Source organism: Rhinichthys klamathensis, unplaced genomic scaffold (genome assembly GCF_029890125.1).
Source record: "Rhinichthys klamathensis goyatoka isolate OS25496 unplaced genomic scaffold, OSU_Roscu_1.1 h1tg000437l_1, whole genome shotgun sequence".
NCBI classification, from domain to species: domain Eukaryota; kingdom Metazoa; phylum Chordata; class Actinopteri; order Cypriniformes; family Leuciscidae; genus Rhinichthys; species Rhinichthys klamathensis.
This window is the reverse complement of record NW_026606933.1, coordinates 756,616-783,966: the sequence shown is the minus strand read 5'-3', so window position 1 is coordinate 783,966 and position 27,351 is coordinate 756,616. Positions and strand designations below refer to the sequence as shown.

The 27,351-nt window shown below is 37.7% G+C and overlaps 1 protein-coding gene across 1 annotated transcript; it reads left to right on the top strand.

Moving 5' to 3' along the window:
* The first annotated feature begins 798 nt into the window (after nt 1-798).
* On the top strand, nt 799-27,351 carry dlst (dihydrolipoamide S-succinyltransferase). The gene is made up of 15 exons (XM_056236073.1): nt 799-955; nt 3,903-3,936; nt 4,186-4,228; nt 4,358-4,419; nt 12,105-12,179; nt 12,253-12,308; nt 13,810-13,918; nt 14,383-14,541; nt 16,117-16,190; nt 18,033-18,130; nt 20,971-21,101; nt 22,145-22,218; nt 23,166-23,249; nt 26,189-26,356; nt 27,196-27,351. Exons 1-15 carry the CDS (start codon nt 893-895, stop codon nt 27,328-27,330), a joined length of 1,365 nt encoding a protein of 454 aa, XP_056092048.1. The 5' UTR covers nt 799-892; the 3' UTR covers nt 27,331-27,351.

Here is a 27,351-nt window from a genome sequence, read left to right as displayed (position 1 = left end):
AGTATGCTAAGTTTTATTATTAATAGAAACAAATTAATAATAAATAGTATAAAACAGTAGACAATATGTATACTTCACAACAGTAACTATCTATTGCGCATAGAGTCGTTTCGTGGATTTTATTTGAACTTTTATTTGAACAATAATTCATTCATTCGTTCGTTCATTCATTCATTCATTCATTCATTCATTCTATTATCGGAATAACATATTTTTTGTTAATCATTATTGCTGGAATTGCTGAAATGACTGGCTATTTGACTTTGATATACTTTGATATGGATGAGGTTGATGATACAAAATAAAAATGATAAAAATGGGGACAAATAAATATAGTAATTCCCCATTTATGAGTATAGTGGAGTTAACTTTACTTGAGATTACTTAACATAATAAAATACTACATTACACACAGTCATGGACATGGGCAGGACGGTATTTATGAAAATGTGTTATACACATGACATGTTGCAACGAAAAGAGAAAATTCATAAAACTATACATTATATAAACATGATGATACACAATAACCTTTAACAAGCATACATGATCATGCATTACATTGTGTTAGTATTACCATTTTGTATGCTAATTGAAACAAATTAATAATAAATAGTATAAAACAGTACACAATATGTATGGGTCACAAAATTATCTATTGCGCATTTAGTGTTACAAATGCAGATTGAATTTTAAACAATTACAATTATCTTTACATTAATGCTACGCTATTGAATTGAAATAAGAGTAACAAATCAATGGTACATTCCATTCGCGCTCCCCCCTCTCTGATTCGTGATGGTATGATCCGGACTGCTTCCGGTTTGCGGCGGCGCTGTTTCCGGTGCTGTGCTGTGTGAGAACTGCAGTGCGCGCGGTTCACCCCGACGACATGTTGTCCCATTCCCGCTGTCTCTCCCGGAGCCTCGGGCGCTCGATCACCGCCCTGCGGCAGGTACGTGTGTCTCTGCCCGTGTGTGTCCCGCGGAAAGACCGACCGGTGATGAGCCGTGAGCGTAACGACCGTTGGTGATGACGACAGCGGTAGGCCGCGCGCAGGCCCAAGGGCAGCAGGACACTCGCGCACAAACTCATATCTTTACATTATATTAATGACACTTACACGAGCTTTTTATGATTTATATGATGCGTTCATCAAACTGTAAATACATGATGTAGATCGATAAGATCATTTGAGAAACGTCTGCTGTCAAAGGCCTCATGTGATCAAGCTGTCACCTCTATAATAACACGACACGCGCAAAACGTGTTAATATTTTTTAATATTTATGTTTGTTGTCATGTGTTATGCTAATGCATTAGTAGTTTTGTGTGTGTGCTGCTGTCAGACGCGTGCGTCAGTCTCTGCTGTTTCAGGGCGTCACTTTCTCATTATCTTCTAAAGTGACTGTATTAAATAAAACGTTATTTTCGTTATTACTAATTATTAGTGATATATGCCGTAATTTGGTCATAAAGATTACTGACTAATACTATAGCTGCATTTAGCACTGCTTCCCACCCAAATTAACAGTAGTCAATCTACTGTGGGTCAGTTTCAAACACACATACATTTATAATTATTTATTGTAGTAACATTTGAGGAAAAATAAGTGTTTAATTTCAGTTTATGCAAACATCTTATTTACAGTAATTAAAATGTACTATGTATCTATATATAAATCAGTGTTTTAAGGTCATGAATCAGAAGTTAAGATGTTCCTCTGGAACAAGAACACATGTGGGCGGGGCTTGATTGTGTCTGTGGGGAATTGACTGGATGGTTGTGGTTTGCTATTGGCTGATCTCATGTGAGTGACAGGTTATAGCCCCGCCCTCGTCATCAGAGAAGAGATACTGCAACTTTTTTTGATTCAAGATTAAAACAATAATGATGTGCACCCATAAATAATTTAGTCTAAACACTGTAATATTCCATACAAAACAAGATTTGTTATTTCAAGGTGACTTTGACAGTGGCAAGATTTACTGAGATGTTATGAGAAAGAGGAAAATCCCCAATATAAGTCCGTAATTTACCAAAACTTTAAACGCATATTGATAACCTTTTTACTTTAGTAGATATGAGTCCTTCCCGGTGACCCTGTGACACGCACAGATCACATGACTCGCACAGATCACATGACTCGCATGTGTGCCTGACTGTCACTCTTCACATGCCGACACATGGATGTTTAACGGCCTGTCAAATGCTCCTGTTTTCCCACTGATTTATTAGATAACGATGTAAGATTAACTATAGAACAATATGACGTTATAGTATTACATTGAATATTACTTTTTCAGATATAAAATGGCAATGCAGTTTTTGCAACTTCACAGGTCCTGTTTTTCTGCACATGATTATTTAATGCAGACATTTGCTTAGTTTTCCATGTGTATTTGATAAGTATGAAATATTAAGGTGTTCATAAGTCACGTGCAGCTTTAAATTAACATATTTTGGTCAAAAATAGTCTTTGATGACAGACGAACACGGTCATCCACACACACACACACACACACTGCAAAGTTCCCGACTCCATGTCTGGTACTGAAAATAAATGCTCAAACCATTTGTAATATTATCAACTTATCCTGTTTATTCATTAAATAAAAAATAAGTCAGAATAGATCATAAAACAAAGTGCTTAGAAGTATATTAAAATCTGAGTGACTAATTGAAAACTTAGTGATAAAATGAACAGTAAAGGTTATTTTGCATTCACACTCATTTACACAGATAATTTGACATCCAGTATCAGATTGTTTGTTCCATCCATTGCTATTGTTTACACTGTTAATCGGATTCAATTGCGCATTTAAATAGTCGTCAATCTAGAAACTTTGCAGCGTAAGTGTAGTTAGCGTAGTTATGTTATATATATATATATATAGCTGTCAATCACAACGCGAGGTACACAAAGCTGCGGAAAGTCCTGTTATATCAACGAAGCTGTGCACTGAATCTCTTATTGACATCGTGTTGGTTATAATGAAAGGATTCGCGCTGAACAAAAACTGCCGTGTTTAGCGGATTCTGAACTTAAACGCTTCTGATTGGCCGTTGGGTTCATGCGCTCAACAGATATGTCTGTGATTGGCTATAAAAGCTCAAAGACGGTGTAAATAGAAACCGTTGATGCTCTTCAGAGAGCGCTTGCACACAAACACTCACTCAGATGGCGATTAGTGGGTACCGGCGCTGTATCAATTATCTAATAAATCTTTGGCAGGAGGACTAAGGTGGATTTTGACATCCGCCAAAATATTTTCAATGTAAGAAAAACCCATGCTCAAGAAGACTGAAGTTCAGTTATGACAGGCGAACCCGATGTTAAAGTCCCCCTGTGGTGAAAATCCAGCTTTTAATGTTGTTTATGTGTATATGTGGTGTTTTTAATATGCTTTAAGACACACCATGTGTAAGTTCATAAGTCGACAGCATTGCTGAGTATTTTCTGCTTAAAACTGCAGTGAACCAAAGACAGTCTCAAAAACACGGTTTGAAATCGCTGGTGTTTCTGACGTCACAAACGACCTTGTAACCAATCAGATCAACGTGTGATCGTCAACCAGTGGATCTCTGAGCTGAGGGAGTGAGTGGAGGCGGGGCTCATTTGCATATTCATAGAACCGCGTGTACTAAATGAGGCAAGGGTGTCGAGTTACGGTCAAGATATTTTAAGGCATGAAGGAAAAACATTTAAATATGTAATTTTGATGATCAAAGATGAGATAAAACTATTGACTACAGGGGGACTTTAAGTTGTTTGTCAAAGTCTGGCTAGATGAGATTATCTTGTTTGTTGAACATTGCTCTTTGATCGGTACAGTGAGGACTGACTCAGTCCAGTGCTGTTAGCGCTCGCTGATGGACTTGTTTCATTTTGTTCTTCCAGGGAAACGGTGTTCTTGCTAGACGGGCTACTTCAGGTGAGTCCTGCTGATGTTTCCTCTGTTTTGCATGACATGTGGAGTTTTCTTAAAGGAACACTCCGACTTTTTGGGACTTTAGAGAGATGAAAAAGGTATGTATGGACTTATCTAACTCCGGGGGATACGGTGAATAAGCTAAAGTCCCAAAAAGTCGGCGTGTTCCTTTTAAGGTTTTAACACTCTTGTATCTTTCTTGTTCTGCAAACAAACATGATTAGATGTTCCTGTGTCTCCTTTTTCCTCCAGGTATATCATCAGCTAGTCAGTGCGTCTCCTTCAAGAACAGCCCGTAAGTATCACTGCAGTCCGACTTTTCACTGATCCCAGAGGGTTTGTTTGGAAAGGCAGATCCTCGGTGACGGTGTGACACACAGATGCCAAATAAAAGATCTCACTGGATTGTGCTGTTGATTTCTAGGAGGAGTGAGACCCGGTCAAGCGTCTATCAGATCAGATACTTCAACACCACAGCCGCTCACAGTACGTATCAGCTCATGCTCTGGGTCTGGAAACTGAGGGTAAAGCTGCTAAAGTGTTGCACGGCATCATTAGCTGTGTTTCATCCACATATTTTTATGCCCATTTTTGGGAATGCCCGAGATATGCATAAACGCACAAACAAAAGATGCACGAAATCAAGGCGGATAATTTATCCTTTATAACTATAATGGAAACACATTTACGTAAAAAATCCCTCGATGCACAACAATAAAGTCACGTGACTTTGACCTGAGACTGTGATTGGATAACTGGAGTAGCCAGTGGACCAATGGCATCGCAGCGTCTGGTGTTTCTGAAACGCCGGAGTCGAAGTGTGTGAATAGGATTTGGTTTAATTCCCTCCAAAGGTTTGGGGAAAATACATGCATGCAAAACGTTTTCGAACAGTCATGGAAATTTGTAAATTTCACAAATATCTGTATATTGGAAAAAATATTTTTGACACATTTATGTAACCATCTTACTGGCGTGTCGGCGTTATTTAGATGCATGTTTATTTTGTATTAAATCGCGTAGCTTATTAATTTTAGTTAAGTTGTGCTGTGGTCAATTTGAACATGTATTTTTACTCTTATTTTAGAGTTATGACGTTTCATGGAATGGTTGGTCATGAATATTTGCCTCAAAAGTCATGGAAATGTATTGGTAAACGTGTGTGAATCCCAAATTATACATTTAAGTAATTAATTATATTAATTAATTTAGGAATAAGGTTTGGTTTAGGGTCAGATGTATGTGATTATGCATAATTTACTGTTACTATAGTAACAAGGACACTGTACAATAGCGTGACCCTGAGCTCCTCATACGTGGTTTTCACTGTTAATTACTATTGCTGAAATAACTAAGTTAAAGGTGACCTATAATTCAAAATTGAATTTACCTTGGTATAGTCAAATAACAAGAGTTCAGTGCATGGACATGACATAGAGTGAATCTCAAACTGGACTGTTTTGGCGTTCTCATTTAATTCACGTTTATGAAAAACACCCCTGAAAAACGGTCGGTTCTCCACACAATACCGACTGTGACGCAATAGTCGGGATCACTAATATGTACGTCTCCAAATATTTGCATAATGCCAGCCCTCAATGCCAGGCGGAACTGCGCAGCCGAAGCATGGCAGTTGCTCAGTGTGGATGTACACATGAACACAAAAGTATTTTTTAGTTCCTTCATCTGAGCCTCTGAAGAAACAATGGGTTAATTTTATTTTCTCTGGAAATTTCCAAACATTTCACCGACTGTTTCCTCAACTTGGGCCAATACAGAGCTGGCCTCGGATCGAGCTACCAAGCAACACTTTCTGATGTGTAATTGTTCAAGTTCAGACAGGTAATCTTTCTCTCAAAATCGTTCAATACTGTTTATGCATCAGTAAGTCAAGCCAGTGACTAAAATATCAGCTTCACATCGTTTCTTTTAGTAGGATGAAAATAATCGTATTTAAATTGTGAACAAATTATATACAGAAAGCGATCAAAGAACAATCTTTCCACACAGCGCGAGTTTATCTGGACACTTGCCAGACTCGTTATGAAATCAATGACGCACGTTACTGCACAACGAAGCTCTTACTGTATTTACATCATCGTGTTTGCATTGGTGAAAGCAGAGAGAGTGCAGAAACTGCTTTGCAATGATAAGATCTTCATTCTCGCGATCAACACACCGTCATCTGCTCAATGCTCATCACGGCAACATTTTATGTGATGGGAATAGATCTAAATACTTTAAAAACATCTCACGATTCGTTAATCTCGATAGCTGTTATAGTAAAAACGTATAATAGCAGTAGTAAAAGTATTCGGGAGAGAGTTTCACATGTAATGCGTAGCTATTTCATATGCAAGCATGTCAGCCAATCACAGCAGTGGCCGCGGTTACACTGAATCCCACAGCAGACACGCCCCTTCAAACAGAGTGTTCAAATCAGAGGCTCAAAGCAGGCTAGGAAAAATGCCATTTATTTCTAAATTATGATTATTTTTTATCTAAAAAACATACTAACATTATAAGGGTAACCCAGGAAACATTATAAAATAATAAAAAAAAACATTCTAGGGCACCTTTAAAAAAAAATAACAACGAGATAACGAAATAAATAACGAGTCTGGAGGTTATTTCAAGGTCAGTTTTAGATTCAGATTTTTTAAAATAGACTACAAAATTTATTAATTGAACAATAATAACATTTATTGCATTTCAAAAACTTTAAAATACTGTAAAAATACAGTCTATTTAATTAATTAATATGAATTAATACTTTTAAAAACGGTTCAATGCATAAATGATTCAATGACTCACTCATAAATACTTGTTTCATTTTGAAAAAATCTCTTGGATGAATTATTAAATGACAAATACGTTGTTTAACAGCCACTTGTCGGTGCAACGGTGAAATCAATATCATCATTTGAAGCATCAAGTTACTTTCAAATGATGATTGACTCCATTTTGATTGCTTCCATACACATCAGTGTCAATATCTGGCCTGTAGACTTGAATTGTAAGACAGAAATAATGATACTGTGTGACATCAGCAGCGCAAACGCAGATTTAAATGTTGGTGTTTGAATCGAGATGGCAATCTTTTAATGATTAATCGTGCAGCTCTAGTCTGACTTTTGTTTTGTGAAATGACTGAATGAAATGACAGATTCACTCTCTGACAGTAGATGGCGCTTATAGAACAGCAATAAAGCGTGTCCTAGTTTACACAGTCTTATAACACTGCTGTAAACAGCTGAAGAGGACAAGAAAAGGTCATTTTCTGAAGGCGGATCCCTTCACAAGCCGCGTTTCCATTACAGATTTGCGCAAAACTTTAACGATATTTTCTAAATGTCGATAAAGAACGATTGCGAAACGACGACGTTTCCATTAACCGATGTTATGCGATAGGAGCGTATTTTTCCCCTCTCGCGTTAAGTCGTTTCAGACATCATGGCAACAGATGTTGGTAGGTGTGTGTATATCCCAGCCGCCGCACTAGACATGTTTAATGGAAGGAGGCGGAGACGTGTATTCAAGCATTAAGGCCCTTTCACACCGGACGCGTAACGGAAAAGCGAAACGGAAAAGCGAATAGTTCGCGTCAAAACCATTCACATCAGCCGCGACGCGAATTTGCGACGTTCAGAGCTTCAACATTCCAAAACTTTCGCGCCGACAGCTGAGAAAACACACTTCATCATCATCATCATCATCCAGTGAAGACGAGCTTTTCGTTTTCTTTAAGACAGAAACGAAGGTTTTGTGTGCACCCAATCTTAAAGAACAGAGAGCCTGAAGGGGAGTGTGCTAATCTTGTAAAGTAGCTAAAACTTTGCCACAAAGAACCGGCCAAAGTAAGGATTAAGCATTAAACATTTGAATTGTTTATTAATAAAGTGTTTTCTGTCAGTTTTCGGTATGAGACGCGCTCCAGTTCACGCGCCGGCGCCTCCGTGTCCTAATTATATTGTCTACTATATTTGCTTCTTATTCCTATTAATCCAGGCAATTTGTTGATGAAACATTGATTAAAATTAAGATACAATTTATACAAAACGAAATTCACTTTAAAGAAAGGCTTTCTACAAAACAAAACTTAATAAGTGGCCAAAATTATGTCTGACCCATTCCAAATGCTTTCGATATATATCTTAACTGGTCCCTATAAGCAAACAACGTCATGTTATGAATGATAGGGTATGCGTGCGTTGAGATGTGGAATAGGCAATATAAAAATGCTGTCATTATAAAAGGTTTCTAGTTTTAACGTATTGCTTGTTTTTAGTTTACATTTCATGTTGTGACTCTTCTCTTCTCTCGCACATAATGCTGCCACGTCAGAGCGGCCAAAGCGTCAACAAGCTTCGGCTTTGTTTCCTTGTATGTGATTGGCTGAAGCCTTTTCTGTCGCCGCAAAAGTAAAAAAAAAATCGACATCGAAGCGAAAAAAATAAAAGCGTTTTTTCGCCGCAGCACATTCGCGTTCGGTGTGGAAGCACTCATCACACAAACAGCTGATCAAAAAATAAAACTATCGCGCAAATTATTCGTGCGTCAAAATCGCGTCCAGTGTGAAAGGACCTTTAACGGCAAGGAAAGAGCCGTATGCTCTATGAGTGTTTCTGGGTGTTTCTCCCTCATATCTGCTTTAAGGTCTTTTGATAAATTGTGGCATTTCCTAGTGGTTTAGAGTCCAAGCAGTTTGTGTGCAAGTAGTTTTTAAATAAAATTGATTCATCACCCGTGCTTTAAATATAAAATGTATTTTTACATTTATACATCCATTTTTATAAATGTATATTTATACAAATGGAAGCAGCCTTTCAACTTCTTATCAGCCGTAGGATGGGGTCTCAAATATTTTTGAGATATTTCTCATTATTGCACATCTCCGTAATACTTGATTCTAATTCGTTAATCTCAGCATTCAGGGACATTTATTATTTTCTCATTTGTCTTGGCTGAAAGCTGCTTGTTTTCTCGCAAAAACTGAGCTAATAAAAGATTTAACGTTAATTAACTCAAATCAATATTTTGTGTAAAGTAATAAGCGGGATAATATACAGGCACAGCGTTGCCATGGATGCTGATAAATATTTCAAATGTGAGGAATCATGTTGCGTATATGAAGCTAGAATACAAATCACAACACCTGGAAAAACCTGAAATGTTCTGAGTTGCACTTTAATTCATTTGGTGATGTTTATGGAGTTATTAGCGCTATTAATTATTTACCTTACATGTAATAAACTCTGCTCAGTGCTAATGCAGACGTACTTACAGCGTTTCTTATGATTGTGTTGCTGAAGTGTTTGTGTCCACTGCACTGTAATCCTCTGAGGTGTAAGGGCATTTTTTCACTTCGATTTTACATATCTTATTAAATTCACCTTTTAAAGGCAATTACATAGCATAATCCCATGTGTTTTATATCAAAATGTGCAGTGGAAAACCAGCTCTCTTACTGATGGGCTGACCATTTGTCCTAGAGAGAGGGATAATTTGGCTCTAAAAGGTTTTTTGAAATTCTTACCAACATACCATTACTCATGTGGATGAATTATTTTGGTCCTTGAAATGGGTTTCCCAAAGTCTTAGGGTCACAAAAGTAGTGTAATATATTAGGGCTGACTTCTAATAGTCGAGGATTCGACGATTCGATTCGGAGAGGTCTGATTCGACTATGAACCTCATAGTCGAATAGTAGGCAAGTCTTATGAGGGGTGTGACGTTATTATATAACCGTGAGACCGACGGTTATAGTTGAACACCATCAATAGAACTCTATAACCGCCAAAACCGTGCTATTAAAATATTTTTTACAAACATTTTTTATCATAGAGAATGTTTAAATACTAATATCATCTTACGAGGGAAACGGAGGTGGAGTTAGTGGTGCGATCGGAGGCTGCTACTGCTGGAGATGATTCGGGAGAGGTCTGTGCACCTTTACCGATAAGAGCGCGCGCTGACACGGAGTAAAGCCAAACATTCTCTGGTAAAGCCTTGTTTATGCTCCACGCGTCCGCACGAGCGCGAAGGTGCGGATGGCAAAAAAATGACGCGTTGGGTGCGCAAGACCGGCAAGACCCCATTTCGCTTGGCTGTGTGCACAGCTTTTTTTGTAACAGCGCGCGCGACGCCGCATCCGAGGATGAACGACTTCAAGCCGAATCAGCATGTAGGCTACGTCTCACCGCACCGGCACGCAGTTTGCGCGTCTAAATTGCAAAGTTCATTGCAAAGTTTTTTTGTTAAGGTTTTGTTTACTGTGTGTGATTTATTTAAAACAAAGCACGTTCATTGCAACGTTTTTTGTGTGTTAAGGATTCATTTAATGGAAAGCACATTCACTTGTCTTGCTGTTCATTTTAAATAAACGTAGAGCGAGTTGTCCTATAACAGACGAACAGTTATTCAACCGAACGTCTAGCTGCTATCAAAAAAAAAAAAAAAAAAAGGTTCGACTATCAGTCGACTACGGCAAAATCTAACGAATCAGATTCGACTATGAAAATCCTTAGTCGAAAACAGCCCTATAATATATGAATAAAATAGTAGATAATGAATAATAATTGTCTAAAGTGACTCGTTTTTTAGTGTAAGTTTGGTCTGTGACTCTACCTTCACCAAATATTAGATAAAATAGGACTAAAATCACTTCCTACTACATATCAAGCTTTATGGGATGTGTGCAAATGAAAAAGTTGCACTACAACAGGTCTTTCTTTCAAGCAAAACATGTACTTTGTGAAAAAAAACTTTTTTTTGCCATGTTTTTCTTTCGAAGACTTTTTTACTCTTTCTCTATCCATGTCAGCTTGGTATTTTCCTCACTGTGAGGAGATGGGAGAGGGTACTTAGGGATTTCAACCCCATCTATTGGTCGGTTTCACACAAAATGCAGACAGGAAAGCTAGCCCACCCATCACGCAAGGTGAACGGCCATCTTGTCTTCCCTCTTGCTCTCTGTCAGTGTGTGAGTCACGTACGATCTCGTGAGAATAAGGACGTTGAAGCTGAGAATCTATCGATTACGGCAAAATCAGACCCATTTATGTGTGTTGCACAATCGCGGAGATATTAAAGGATAATTCCGGTATTTAACACTTTGAGTCTATTTTGTAGTTTGTTTTGGATGATCTAGAGTGGTGGACTTAGAAATGTTGACGATGGGTCCTGTCTCGACTTTTTGACTATTTTAGAATCGCCTCTGAGCGCTTCAGAGTGGCTGTCTATGGGCATGCTCAAACATGTCCTTAAAACAACCCTTAACGTTCGTTTTCAAAACTGTGCAACTCACCGAGTGGTTAGTGGTGTTCGTTGATGATTAAAAACAAATATAGCGGCGCAATGTATGCTTTCAATCCGTGTTATTTGCTATACTGGAACTATTTTTTCAGATACCTCACAACCGCGTATAAACTTCCGCTCGATATTTGAGTCTGAAGCGTTAGCACACCCCCGACCACTTGATGGCGACAACCACTTTGCCGCAGCTGCTCAGCTCACGCTAGCCTTCTGAGAGACGGAGAACCGAGCGAAAAGACTACAACCAAATGTAAACAGACCCCTTTCCGTTTCCGGTAGCGCAGTAATATCAACGAGCACTGAGTCCTCCAGCAGACATCAATTCGATTTAAAAAAATGGCAAATAAAACTCGACAGAAACTGTATTTCGCTACGCTACTTGTTTTGGAACATCAACGAACACCACTAACCACTCGGTGAGTTGCACAGTTTTGAAAACCAACGTTAAGGGTTGTTTTAAGGACATGTTTGAGCATGCCCATAGACATCCACTCTGAAGCGCTCAGAGGCGATTCTAAAATATTAAAAAAGTCGAGACAGGACCCATCGTCAACATTTCTAAGTCCACCACTCTAGTTCATCCAAAACAAACTAGAAAATAGACTCAAAGTGTTAAATACCGGAATTATCCTTTAATAGAAACATTTAGTGAACATTGAGGTGTCGCGCCGCCGCGTCATCCGACCTCAGGGGGTTAATCCAATTGACTCAATTTCACTTTGTTTGTTTTAAATTTGAGGCAAGCTTTTCTTTCTGTGCAATCACGTCTTCAGAGGTGTGAACCGAATGGAAAGATCTCTATTGGTTAACACATTTCTACGGTTGCACACCACATTAAATGTCTCGTGTGATTGCAGGGAATGAAGTTATCACGGTAAAAACCCCAGCGTTTGCGGAGTCTGTCACAGAGGGAGACGTCAGGTGGGAGAAAGGTAAGATGTGTGTAAGATCAGGTGTGTGTTACACACGGTTGGACCTCGCTCACCCTGTGTGTGTCTCCTTTAGCTGTCGGAGACTCGGTCTCTGAGGATGAAGTCGTCTGTGAGATTGAGACTGATAAGGTAAGGAGCTCTTGCTCTTGTTTTGTCTGTTTTAGGGGATTTTAGGGATAAGTTTTTAGTGTGATTTTGAAACTTCATGGGTTGCAACTAAGAACCGTTCTAATAATGGATATCATATTTGTCACGCCAGTGCACTCAAACTATGTGCACAATGAAAGTCTGTATGGTACAAAATTATTAAAATCATTATACAAGAAAATAATACAAGCTGATCAAAAAAAGCTCTCAGTCTGAATTCAGCAGAAGAGTTGCAAACCACAGACCAAGAAGTGGTTTTGCAGGAACACGTTTACTGCTGTGAACTCAGTCAGTACTCCTGCAGTTATAGTGCAGAAACAATCATCACTTTCATATGTCAATTTTCAATTATGGTCAGTTTTAAGTCTAGATTTGATGTTAAACATTAAATGTTTTGATTAAAATGTTTACGCTCCTTTTCTTCTGATTGAGGTTCTGACCGTTTGTTAGTATTTTTTAAAGGGGTCCTATAATGCCCTTTTCACAAGATGTAAAATAAGTCTCTGATGTCCCCAGAGTGTGTGTGTGAAGTTTTAGCTCGAAATACCCCACAGATATTGTTATATAGCATGTTAAAATTGTCACTTTTTGAGGGTGAGCAAAAACACACCGTTTTTGTGTGTGTGTCCCTTTAAATGCAAATGAGCTGCTGCTCCCAGCACAGAGGGCGGAGCTACAAGAGCTTGTGTCCATTTATCACACACACACACACACATGCACTGAACATTTCAAAAGTTCATGTAGTTCCTACCAGCCGTTTGTTGTAGTCCTTATGAAGCAATTTCTTTAAAATAAAATATCTCCCTTTGCTTTGAACTGTGAGCGTCGTAACTTTGCAGATGTTGTTTATGCTCAAACAGCAACATTACACACTAACTAAAGCTAGAAAAGTGAAATCATAATCAACCACCCCTTTAATAAGTTGTAGGGCTAGATAAATCCTTAACCTATGTGCAAACCTAACTGGCATAATGTAGCATGTTCATAATATTCTGCGTTTGTTCCCATTATACATGTAGTGTACATTATGTCAAGTCAGCTTAATTTCTACAGCGCTTGTATTCAAAGCAGCTTTACATGGATAAACAGGGAAAAAGTGATCAACGATGCTGACAGAATCAGTGTTAAGAATCATTTTTGTCCACAACATTTTTTCACTGATGGAAACAAGACGATATCTAAATAAAAACCAGTTATCCATTACAAAAACTTTGACAAAAATCTGTTGACTTTTTTTGTCGGTGAATAAAAACGAGGCTAAAATCTTAAATCTGAGAGCTGGATCACTCCTCCATAGGCTTCTAAGGGATCGAAACTGGCCGGCCCAGAAAAGTTAAAGACATCGTTAAAATAGTCCAATGTTGATTCAGTTTCATCAATGAAACGAGTTGAGTTCAGCTCTACAGAAGACAGTAGTGTGGTGGGTGAGCGTGTGTGAGGGCCTGAAGTGTGTGTGCCTGAAGTGTGTGTTGTGCCGCTGCAGACGTCGGTGCAGGTTCCCTCTCCAGCTGCCGGAGTCATCGAGGAGCTGCTGGTTCCCGACGGAGGGAAAGTGGAAGGAGGAACGCCTCTCTTCAGACTCAAGAAAGGAGGTCAGACACAAAACATAATAATAGTCGTATATTAAAGGAATGTTCTGGACTAAATACATCTCATATTTTATCCTTTTATTGTACTCCGTTAAATCACGGGCTATAATCATTGCCTGACATGTTCGTCGTGTTATGATGTTAACGATCCACATAACTTTATGTATATTACTGCCAAATGGACATTACTTTGACTCTTCCGTCTCTGATTTTAACATTGAAGCATTTTCTGTGATGCTGTTTTGAGATAATATATTGTTTAGAAGTAAAGTTGTATTCAAGTAAACTAACTTTTGACATCTTTATTAGGGCAAAGTATATATGTATACCCACATTAAAAATTTCCATCTTCATTAACCACAGCTATAAATAAAGTATCGGGTCATCGTGTCCTAGGAAGTGGTTATGATTGTAAGAGAGTGCTGTTCTGCGTCAGTGGTGTGAGCTGTGAGTGTGCCATGTTTCAGCTGTAGCTGCTAAGACGACGGCGGCGGCGGCTCCTCCTCCTCCAGCAGAGACGCCTGCGCCTGCGCCTGCTCCTCCGGGTCCGGGTCCTGCGGGCCCCATGCCCTCCAGCATGCCCCCCGTGCCCCCTGTGCCGGCCCAGCCCATCCAGGCCACGCCAGGTTAGCTTTACCCTGCTGACATAATCAAACCTCATCGGTGATTTCAAACGTCATTTCTTTTGCTATGTGGTGCTTATAGAGCCCTATGAAATCTGTTTTATTTTTTTCCCCAAATTCTATTTTATTTTTTCCCATGTTCCATTTTATTTTTCCCCAAATCTCTTTGTATTTTCTTTTTTTTAATTCTTTTTTTTTTACCAAATTCAGTTTTTTTCTGTTTTAAGTTTTCTGGATTAAATCTTAATGGTTTGATTAAATTGCCCTATGAAACCTGTTTTTCCCAAAATACATTTTATTTTGTTCCCAAATTCCATTTTATTTTTTTACTAAATAATTTTTTTTAGGTTTTCTGGATTCAATTTCAATGGTTTAATTAAATTGTAATATTCAAAAAGCTTGCTAATTAATTGAATTCATAAAAACAACAGTTTATTTTATAATTTTTTATGAAATGACGTCGTCGTCTTTTTTTTTTCTTCAGAAATTCCATGTTGTCTATTTAAAATGTTCCGGTTATCAAATGAAGGAATGAAACAATTTAATTTATCTTTTAATCATATGAAATTTAACTTTTTTTTTTTTTTTTTTTAAACAAAGTGCTGCACAACAGAGCTTTACTGTTCAAATTAAAACATGGAAGAAAATGTTATTATTCCTTAAAAAATAGTTTTAATTTATTATTATTATTAATGCTAGTATTATTATTACATTGAGATGTAGCTAAATGCTACTGTACAACAGTAATAATACATTTCTGTCACAATTTCTTCAAGTTAAACTGAACTTATTTTGCAGTGAAGAACTTTGAGTTTCTGTGTGTTATAATGTAATGATAGTTTTTCTCAAATGAAGCAGTAAAATGCTGATAAAGTTACTCTCAGAGCGGCTCTGGAGATGAAGTTCATGTAGAGGCTGAATACACTGCGGGCGGGTGTGTGTGTGTGACACGCAGAACATGCAGGATTCATTTTGAAATAGTCTTTTTCCGGTTTAATATTCACAGACACTAGTCTATATCGCGATTTGATTTAAGTGTACTGCCCTGCTTTTTATTTATTCATCAAAAAGTTTACAAATTTTGTGAAATTATACATTATCCGTATTTATGACTGGATTCCGCAGTTCCGTCCACATTTTCCGCATTGCAGAAATCATAGGGCCCTATTATTGTGATGTTAACTTCGGTTGGTAAATCTAGCACTAATACCCTGTGGGTCCTTTAAGTCTTAAATTAAGTTTTATCAAATTTAAGGCCATAAAAAGTCTTAAAATCTATAAGAAAAGTCTTAATTATTTCAAGAGGTGCTTTATTTCACAGATGCTTAACACACAGGGTTTACCAGGGTAACCGCTATATTCCTGTTGTTAGGGTTTGGAACTGTGAAGTTGTTTAAATTATCGTTTTATGGTTTAGGATGTTACAATAGATATTGCTCTACACTCACCCATCCATTTTGTATAAATTTTTTTATTCTGCAGGTCTTAAAAAGCCTTAAATTTGATATCCAGCTTTTGTTACTGAACATTGCAGGACTGAACGGCCCTAAATCTCTCTTCTGTTGTGTCTGTCGACAGTTTCAGCCATTAAGCCCACTGCTGCTGCTGCTCCTGCAGATACTGGGGCCAAAGCCACCCGATCAGAGCACAGGGTAAGACACCCGTTAGCACGGATAACCTGCCGTCTGCAGGAACACAGTGCAGCTCATACACAGCTCAAGTTTTGCATACTGCTATAGACTGTTTTAATAGCCCAGTTTGACGGCCCTTGCTGCGTGCGACCCTAAAGTGCTCATTCTGTTAGGATCTTTATTGGGTGATATTTAGGGATGCACGATATATCGGCCACCATATCGGTATCGGACGATATATGTCCATTTTTTTATGTTATCGTTATCTTCCCCATAAGACATTTTGGCTGATATATTAAAGCCGATAAATAATGTATTATATCCTTCAGCTGAGACGCTTCAGAGGCGCACTGTTCAACATGATGGTTTTGAATTGCTTGAAATATGATTGGAATCACTTAAAAAAAAAAAGAAAATACAGTAAAGTACAACATGTGCAGCGCAAGTCTGTCATATCGGCTTCGTAAAATTATATTGAGAACATCATAATTGTGTGTTTGGGACGTGGCTTTTAATGGTGAGACTTTTTTTTTGTAATCAGGCTCTCAAAAATAATATAAAATGTGGATTTAGATTTTTCGGCCGATATATCGGTTATCGGCTTTCAAATATAACGAATTATCGTATCGGACAAGATTTTCATATCCGTGCATCCCTAGTAATATTGGACCAATTACATCAAAGAAGACTGACTAATTTAGGGCTAATTAGACTGTGCCACAACATTTGATTACTTCAGTCACCTGTGCAGTTGTTGTATATTAGCATGATCATGTTAGACCACAAAATGTCAACGCCTTCAGTTTCACCTGTGACTGTGATGTGGCTCAAATTATCTTATCAAATTATCTCGACACTCTTCATCTCTGATGATATTCAGAAAGTTTATATTTGATCTGAAATCACTTAAAAGTAGGGATGCACCGATATGAAAATTTTGGCCCATACCAATCATTCTTTATATTTGAAAGCCAATAACCGATATATCGGCCGATAAATCTAAATACACATTTTTGTTTAAATAATTTTTGAGAGCCTGATTACAAAAACGAAAGTCTCACCATTAAAATCCATGTCCCAAACACACAATTATAATAATGTTATCATTATAATTGTATGTAGCCGATATGACAGACTTGCGCTGCACATGTTGCACTGAACATTATTTTCCTTTTTCAAAGTGATTTCAATCATATTTCAAGCAATTCAAAAGCATCATGTTGAACAGTGCGCCTCTGAAGCGTCTCAGCTGAAGAAAATAATCATTATTTATCGGCTTTAATATATCGGCCTAATTGTCTTATTGGGCTGGTGACGATAACATTAAAAATGAACATATATCGGCCGATACCGATATGGTGGCCGATATATCGTGCATCCCAACTTAAAAGGGTGAATTTTTTATTATTTTATTTTTTGTTATTATTATATATAAATCATCTCCCAAATCAGTAGATCATGTTGAGCTGTTGCCATTTGATTGATAATGTTTAATGCAAGATAATGAAATATGACCAATGCGTCTTATACACCAAATAAAATGCACTATTTACATGTGCAACATGTTAAATGCCATTGGGAGATTTCTGTTAACATTTTGAGTCATGCAAAATTGTTGAAACGATTAATTGAAACAGACAGTTTACAAGAAATAATTCCCAATTCAACTCGATCATCCTTTTTTTTCACTGTGGTTTTAATCCGTTTCTGTTATAATAACTCTGTCTTTGCTCTTAAAAAATTCTATAGCCAAATTAAAATCATTGTTATATTTACATATGAATGTTATATCACAGATGAAACAACTGAAAGTAGCATAAATTCTGTGTGTAAATGCTTGGCTGTGCTGTGGTTTTGTTGCAGGTGAAGATGAACCGCATGAGACTGCGAATCGCTCAGCGGCTGAAGGAAGCGCAGAGCACCTGTGCCATGTTGACAACCTTCAATGAAGTGGATATGAGGTTGGTTCCTGTAACATCAGACTACGACTCGAGATTAAAGGGTCATTGGTTCTTTTAAATGTGTTTTTAATGCCCCACCAGTCAAAAGTTTGTGCACACCTACTCGTCAGGGGATAACAGCACTTATATTTGAGCTGCTTCTTTGACTAGATGTCTGCTCCAGCTCAATGCATTTAAACAAACAAAAACATGTACAGGTATGTTTGTTAGAGATGCACGATATATATCGGCCACCATATCGGTATCGGGCGATATATGGGCATTTTTATCGTTATCGGCCCGATAAGACAATTAGGCCGATATATTAAAGCCGATAAATAATGTGTTATTTCCTTCAGCTGAGACACTTCAGATGCGCTCTGTTCAACATGATGCTTTTGAATTGCTTGAAATATGATTGAAATCACTTCGAAAAAGGAAAACACAGTAAAGTGCAACATGTGCAGCGCAAGTCTGTCATATCGGCTACATAAAATTATAATGAGAACATCAATATAACTGTTTGGGACGTGGATTTAAATGGTGAGACTTTTGTTTTTGTAATCAGGCTCTCAAAAATTGTATTCAGATTTATCGGCCGATATATCGGTTATCGGCTATATCAGATATAATATATATTCAAATATAACGAATTATCGGTATCGGCCAAAATGTTAATTTCAGAGCATCCCTAATGTTTTTGTATCGAAGAGTCTTAAATTAATCTCTGTCTATATTTGTTCTTTATGCTTGTAAGTGTTAGATCCCCACTTGTACTAAAGTCTTTCAAACACTTTCTTAGAAAAACTAAAATCTGGAAGTTTATTGTACTGAAATATGTCACTAGCATTATAATTTTATATTTGTGTACAGAACTGATTTCAAGCGTTCGGGCAAGTGTGTCCAGACACTGACACATAGGAAATCTGTCGATGGCCTGTGAAAATGTTGCTTATTGCCCAAACCTGATTAGAAGCTCCGCAATGCCCGTCCAAATGGTTATAGATTGGAATCTGGCCTACAGGAAGAGATTTCTGAAACCCAATCGCCACTTAAAGCGCGGAATGTAAATATTTGGTCCTAATGTTGGTCAAAACAAAGATAAGAAGGGTAAAATGGGCTTTATTAATTTACAAGGAAACGTTAATGTCCACAGCCTCCCTCGCTCGCCCCTGAAGATGACACTTTGAGGATTTCTCCCCAGCGCAAATGGCCGTATTGCCTTTCAGCTGCTCGGGGTTCGTGTTCGTGCGCTAATCTCGTTGGCATTGATGGGATGGAGGAAGACTGTGCCGGTCTGGAGTCGAAGGAGCGCGCTAGTCTGCGGCCTGCTAGCATCTGCGCGGGACGTCCCCTGGGACGGGCCTTCGGAGGGAGCGTGCGAGGCAACCCGGACCGTTATGGGCTATTATGACAAGCCAATAAGATTTGAAGGCTTTGGAAAGTGAAGATTTTTATCGCGTCTTCTCTCCTTTCTCTGAGAGCGCGTGTCTTGGGACGGTCCTAATTCCGTTAGCGGAGAAACCGGAGAGGCTAAACGGCGTTAGAGACAGGAAAATGGAGAATTACCGTCTCGGCGCTTTTCACTCAAAACCTGGGCAGACTGTCGTCCACAACATCCTTGATTGGGGTTTTAGGAGGGAAAGTTAACCTGAAACGGCACTGGCCTCGCAGACAGAGGTTTCTGACTGTTGTGGATCATCGCTGAAGAGTTATTAGTGGGGTTATTTGTGTCCGATTGGATTGTGCTTTTATGTTTCAAGGAATTTTAAATCAAAATTAGGGATGCTCGTTTCTGTGGTGTGTGCATGTCGTCGTGGCGACCGTTTAACGATAATCAAAATGTACTTAAATTACATGGCATCGTTTTTCATTTTTTGGATATTCCAATCATATTCAGTAATGTCGGCATTGCCTTTTTAGCTGTTGATTAAAAATGAGGAGGAAAATATCACATGGATTAGATTATTAAAATATATAATCAGTGTTTTTGTAAATGTAAATATTTCAATTATGATTTTAATACATTATTGCCGTTTGGTATGCATGAGCTGAAGCTGAATGAACACGGGTACACTGAAGTGAATACGAGATGAGATTTATCAATCAAAAATCACAGCCAATCAGAAGGGAGTGTGGGCGGAGTCTCTGCTAGCGCACTGCATTAAATCAGCCAATCAGAAGAGTGTGGGCGGAGTCTCTGCCAACGCACTGCATTTGCAGATAAATCAATCAAAGATCACAGCCAATCAGAAGAGCCCATTTGTCATAGAATACACTTGTTTGTTCACAGTTAAACGTTCAGGTGAATTTGATCATTGTATCTTCCAGTACGGCTATAAAGCTCACACAGAAAATTATTATTCAAACTCGCATTAAATTCTTAAAACATTAAATAAAGCACATAATCAGTGGCTGCGATGTCACAGAAAGAGAAACCATTTCTAAAATAAAATCGTTGTGTATCGCCATCGCGGCTGCTTAGTACAGAAACTCTCATTAACATGGAAAAGATGCTTTTGATCACGTGTCGCGTTTAGTTAAACTACGGTGTAATTTACAACATGTATCTATCTACACAAAATTACACTAATTAGCATGTGCTCTTATTTATTTTCCTCATTATCAAAGTGCTGATCTTAACTAACTAATCAGACCTCAAGGTACTGTCCAAAATGCCGCCATAACCAGAAAAGCAAATTAAAAATAATTAATTGGATGGTAAAGAGCAGCGTGAACATTCTGCTAAACATCTGCTTCAGGGTTTCATGGTTGAAACTCATGCCGGTTTGGGCTGACACAAGGTTGAGTAACGGTTCCTTGTTAAGTGTCTTACGTGTTTCTTTATTCCTCCATGACAGCAACATTACAGAGATGAGGAAACTATATAAAGATGCTTTCCTGAAGAAACACAGTATCAAACTGGGCTTCATGTCTGCGTTTGTGAAAGCTGCTGCTTACGCTTTGACAGACCAGCCTGCCGTCAACGCTGGTATGTGTCTCCACACACACACACACACACACACACACACACTTCAGATTAAGCCACTGTGTGGTTATGTGGTTGTCTGTTCGCGTCTAAAGAACATGTTTTACAGATTACCTTTCAGTCGCCCCCTCCTCTCTTTCCTTCTAAACCTCATTGGCTTGGCCTACATAGACGTCCACGTTTAACACGGTTTCATCAGGCCAGTGTGTGTCTATATTTGCCCAGAGACACACCATTGCCTGTTCTTCATCGGATGCTTGCATGTCCCTGCTGGTGTCTGACTGAAACAGATCACGATCCGGGTTATCACTGTCCACTGAAACTCTGAAACGAACCAAACTTTAACTGAAATAAAATGTTAAAATTTGTCATTCAGTTTAACTTGATGTACTAAAGTAACTAAAACAGAAATAAAAATTAATTAGACTAATAAACTAATAAAACATACAAAAACGCAACAAAATTACCAACAATTAAAATGAAAACAGAAAATATAACAAAAAATTTAATTACTATTTTGAATTATTAATTTAAATAAAATATAAGAAAACATTGTTTAACTTGGATTACTAGTATAACTAAAAATGTTTTTAAAAATCTAATAAAAAGGACCAATTAACAACAAAATTACTAACAATTACAATGAAATCAGAAAATATAAAAAATAAAATTGTCAAAATATTAATAATATAAAGTAACATAATAGTTGAACTTGCTTTACTAACATTTTCTTAATAAAACTGAAATAAAAATTTATAAAAACCCACAACAAAATTACAAAAATCTAATAATTAAAAATGCTAATAAAAACTATAGTAGTATCTCAGTCACACCAACACTTCAGTAGTCCAGTGAAACATTTCCACTCATTAACACACAATACACTAATATGCTTAAGGATTTAAAAAGGCAATTATTCATGTGTGAGAAATAACAAACTAGTGACATTTCTTCAAAGGAAGTCCAGTGTTTTTCAAGTAATTAATTGAGTCATATATATATATATATATATATATAAAGCTGTTCTTCTATCTTTATCTGTGCAGTCATTGATGACACAACCAAAGAGATTGTGTATCGGGATTATGTGGACATCAGTGTGGCCGTCGCGACACCAAAGGTAATTCCTACAGATTCATTCCTCTTATAAAGACTCTGAAACGCTGAATCTCATGAGAACATGTCCATTTATACATTTATATTGCGCTTTTTACAATACAGTAAAGCTTTCAAATACGCTTTACAGAGAGAATAGGAAAATAATGCAGCAAAGTGTGTTTCTGCTGCACAGCTTAAGTTCGTTCAGTGACGGTTCACCAGCGGATCAGTAAGATAAAAAAAATTGGTAACACTTTATTTTAGTGTCCTTGTTACATGTACTTACCGTAGTCATAACAGTAAATTATGCATAATTACATGCAACTAACCCTCAACCAAACCCTAACCCTATAGTCAGTACATGTAGTTCATTAATATTACTCAGTACTTAAATATATAATTACACTGTAACAATGACACCTTAAAATAGTGTAATTTATAGTGCTAATATAAGTTTAATATAAAGACATTTATATTCTTTTTCAAATAAATGCTGTTCTTTTGAAGTTTACATTCATCTAAGAATCCTGAAAAATAAAATGTATGACGGTTTCCTCAAAAATATGAACTAAACAAAAATGTTCCACATTGATAATAACCATAAATGTTTCTTGAGCAGCAAAACCTCATATTAGAGTGATTTCTGAAGGATCATGTGACACTGAAGACTGGAGTAATGATGCTGGAAATTCAGCTTTGATCACAGGAATAAATGAAACTTTACTATATATTCACATAGAAAACAGCTGATTACACTGTAATAATATTTCAAGTGTTTATGATCAAATAAATGAAGCTTTGGTGAGACTTCTTACAAGAACATAAACAAATCTTAACATTAAAGAGCCCCAAATGTGACATAATTCTCATGGCGATGAAGATATTCTGCTTCTTCTCTGTGTTCTGAGTCTTAGTGTTATTGTCCCAGTGCATCCGAGCTTCATCTCTCTTCTCTTCCTCGTCTCTCAGGGTCTGGTGGTTCCGGTGATCAGAGGAGTGGAGGGAATGAACTTCGCAGACATTGAGAAAACCATCAACGAGCTGGGAGAGAAGGTGAGGCCGACGGGAGCCGAGCGCTCGATCTGAAGACATGCTTGTTTATCTGCAACTGGAGCAACTCACCAGAAATCTTTATTTAGGCAAATGTTACATGACCTAAAAAAACAGCGGTGGTGGAGCTGATGTCAAGTGAAGGGAAAAATCAAACCATGTAATTTCTGAAAAACGCTGCGGTTTATTCCTCTGACTCGGGCCGGTACCAGAGCACCTTTCACATGTGTGTTTTTAGCACAGGGGTTTCAAAGGGGTCGGCGAAATGACTCGCTAGACCGTATTTACGAACTTCAACTTTTTTTATTATCTGAAATGTGCTAAGATATACAGTCAAAACTAAATGTGTTCCCACTAGGGATGTCCCGATCAGGTTTTTTTGCCCTCGAGTCCGAGTCATTTGATTTTGAGTATCTACCGATACCGAGTCCCGATCCGATACTTATATAATACATAAAAAAAGAATAAAGAAGAGAGAAAAAACAGATCCAGGATGTTCCTTATTTTTTATTTAATTCACCTTATTTTAACATTCAACAATTCTGTTAACAAACAGAGCACTTCTGTGAGGTAGCTTCAACAATCAAGTAATAAATAACATAAAATCTTCACTTTTGGACTTTAGTGCAACAGTAAATATAGAAAAAGTCTAATATAAAAACAAATAGCACCTCAACTTAAAATACCCGGCAGGCATGTAAAAAAAAAAAAAAAATGTTTTAAAAGTGTATAAAAAGATAATGAGCATATATATATATACATTAGGGGTGTAACAGTTCACAAAATGTGCGGTTCGATACGATACAGCAAAAAGAAAGAAATGCCAGAGAAATTTCCTATTTATTAAAAGAAAACCTTTAAATAAGTTTGAGTTTTCCTACATCTTGAAACTTTCAGGTTTATAAATGGGGGTAATCTTTGAAGGATGAACAAATAATGTTTTGGTAATCACATTAAAAATAACATTTAAATATTTGAGTTTTGAAGTGCAACATTAAATCCATGTTTCTCCTGGTTCCCACGTCAGCGCTGTTTGATCTAATAGAGATCTACGGTTAATAACGGAGAAATGTGAATGCTTCTCACTAGATCTCGCAGCGATGTTATTACTTCAGTGGCGAACTCAAATGTTTTCTTCACTGGATCTCTCAGCACAGTGTCGCTTGATCTCACGCTGCACAGATGTTGCTGGTCCGGACTGATAAATGGTCCGTTAAGCACAATATAATGAGTAGCGAAGATTCGTTCCGCTTTCATTACGTTTGCCATTTGATGTTGCGCAACGATGTGGTGATCGCGCCAGCGCGGATTTTGTCTGCAGGAAAAATGGTCCAAGGAATCGTTCGGTTTGTATGTGTACCGAACCGGAAGCCTCGTACCGAAACGGTTCAATAATTACGAATACATGTACCGTTACACCCCTAATTTACATATATCCGAGTCCTGATCGGGAGGTAACATCCGATTCCGATCGAGTCTGAAACCACGTGATCGGGCCCGATCGGGACATCCCTAGTTCAGACACCTTCAACATCTCTCACATTATCTCAGTTTATTCCCTATAGTTTAGAAAATGCTGATAAATATGAGCAGAACTCAGTGGATATTTGACTGGTTTTGTCCGTCTTTCTGTTAGACTCTCACACATGAATTATGTTGAATATCTGTCAGCTGTTAAATTTAACTACACACTTAGATAATACCAGTTTAGCTCAACCAGTGACCAAGCAATGCTTCATGTTGTTCAGTCTGTGTGTGAAAAGAGCATTAGCAATTACAGAAAACACACTGAAGAAAACATGATCAGCTCAAAGTGGAGGAATCATGTTTGCTCCCAAATGTGTATAAATGTAACCGGTAGTCACTGTATGAAGAATATTTGGGTGTAATATGTCACAGTTTACTTTAGTTTGCTCTCTTCACTTACATAAATGAACTATACTGTCCTGATCACACACTAGTAGAACAATATAACAAATTACATTTTAATTGTTGGTTTGACTGTATATAGTGCAAAGTGAATTACTCACTTAGTCTCCGATAGCTCCTATTGTCTCCTATTAATCTCTGGGAAAGCCAAGCTAAGCTACAGCAACATGGCAACAGTAGTGGACTACATCCAAGCTACTTTCTAAAATGTCTTTTTTATATTGAACCAACTTCATTCCAAGTCAATTCATTCTCAGTGATCAATAAAGCTGTCAGTCAAACACACAGACAGGCATAATTGTCCAGTTCAATTGATTATTCAACAACTGTTCCAACAAAAACACAAAACATGTGATCCACATAATAACAAAATCAGTGTGTGTGTGTGTGTGTGTGTGCGTATGAGTTTGCTCAATTTAGACTTGGGCACGTTTGCAGGACAAAGTGTGACTTAATTTAGTTAAGTGAACAAACTTAATTTATCTTAAGTTACTTAATATTAAATGAGCAAATTACAGTAGCATAACAATTAAGACCTGCTCCAAAAAGTAAAAAACATGTCCTCTAAATAAGTGTGTGTGTGTCTCCGCCACAAAGAGGAGGGGGGATTGCTGCTATAGTGACGAACAATTTGTTGTGTGTGTAGTGGATATCTAAAAAAAAAGTATCGTGTAAGTGGACTTTTTTTGTAATCGCGGCTTTGAACGATTACGTAATCATAATGGCCATTAGAAATTGGATAATTGAGCAGCGCTAGAGTTTGTTAATGTTTTGTTTTATTTACCAGTAGTTTACATTATTTTTGAATCTAATAATAAAAAACACTTATCTGTGTTTTTCCCTCCACTATAAATGTTCCTGCCTCCAAAAAAGTTAAAAAAATCCAAATTTATCCAAAGCGACTCACAAAAGAGGAACAAAAAGCAAATTAACCACAGTATTAGGAATATGCAATGCCAGGTTTAATAGCCGAGTAGAAGTGTTGTGTAAGCTTGTGCTCTCGGCTCCCGCAGGCTCGTAAGAATGAGCTGGCTGTGGAGGACATGGACGGCGGGACGTTCACCATCAGCAACGGAGGAGTGTTCGGCTCCATGTTCGGGACGCCCATCATCAACCCGCCGCAGTCGGCCATCCTGGGCATGCATGGCATCTTCGACCGGCCCGTGGCCATCGCTGGGAAGGTCAGATGTCCTAAAACTACTCTCATTATTTATTATTAACAATAACTTCTCAAGACAGGCGAGGTCAGAGGTTGTTAACCGAATGTTAAAGCCGTCCATTCACATTCTTTTTTAAATAATCATGTTTAACAGTGGACTTTGGGCTGAAAACTACATTACCCATGATGCTGTACAGAAGATTCAGTGCAGTGAGCAGATGAGCACTTTAGCTCTATAATTGCAACAGTAAACCTCTGTTGCTACACTTGTTTGCCAAATAAATGAAAGGGCTTGTTTAATTTTCATTTGAATAAAAGATAAGATTAATGTTTCATGCCTTCATTTCATTACCAGAAAAATGTAAATGCACAACAAAGAATATATATATAAAAAAAAAATTCATAGGGCCCTATTATTGTATACAAATTAATAAATTAAGTTGTTTTGTGAATTAAATATTAGATATTTTATGTTTTTGATTTAACTGGAATATAGATTAAATAAAATGGAAAGAACAGAACTGGGGAAAAAAGAAAATGGAATTAAAAAGAAAAACATTAAGAATGTAATTTCTGTTCAAATGTTAATAAATTTAACAAGTTTCATGATTTGAATTACTTCATAATGCTTTTTGATTAATATAATTTTATTTAACCATCCAGAAAAATTAAAACGGGAAGAAAAAAAAATTAAATCCGGAAAAAAATTAAAATGTGAAAAACAGAATCAACTGGCATGAAACTCTGCGTCCTGTGAAGTGTGCTGGTCTCGGTCGGCTGCCTCACCCCTTCAGCTTTCCCTCCTCAGTAATATTACAGCCTCCGTTATAACACGATGTGTGTGTGTGTGTGTGTGTTCAGGTGGAGATCAGGCCGATGATGTACGTGGCTCTGACGTACGACCACCGCTTGATTGACGGCAGAGAGGCGGTGACCTTCCTCCGAAAGATCAAGTCTGTGGTGGAGGACCCTCGGGTGCTGCTGCTGGACATGTGATCACACACACACTGATACGTC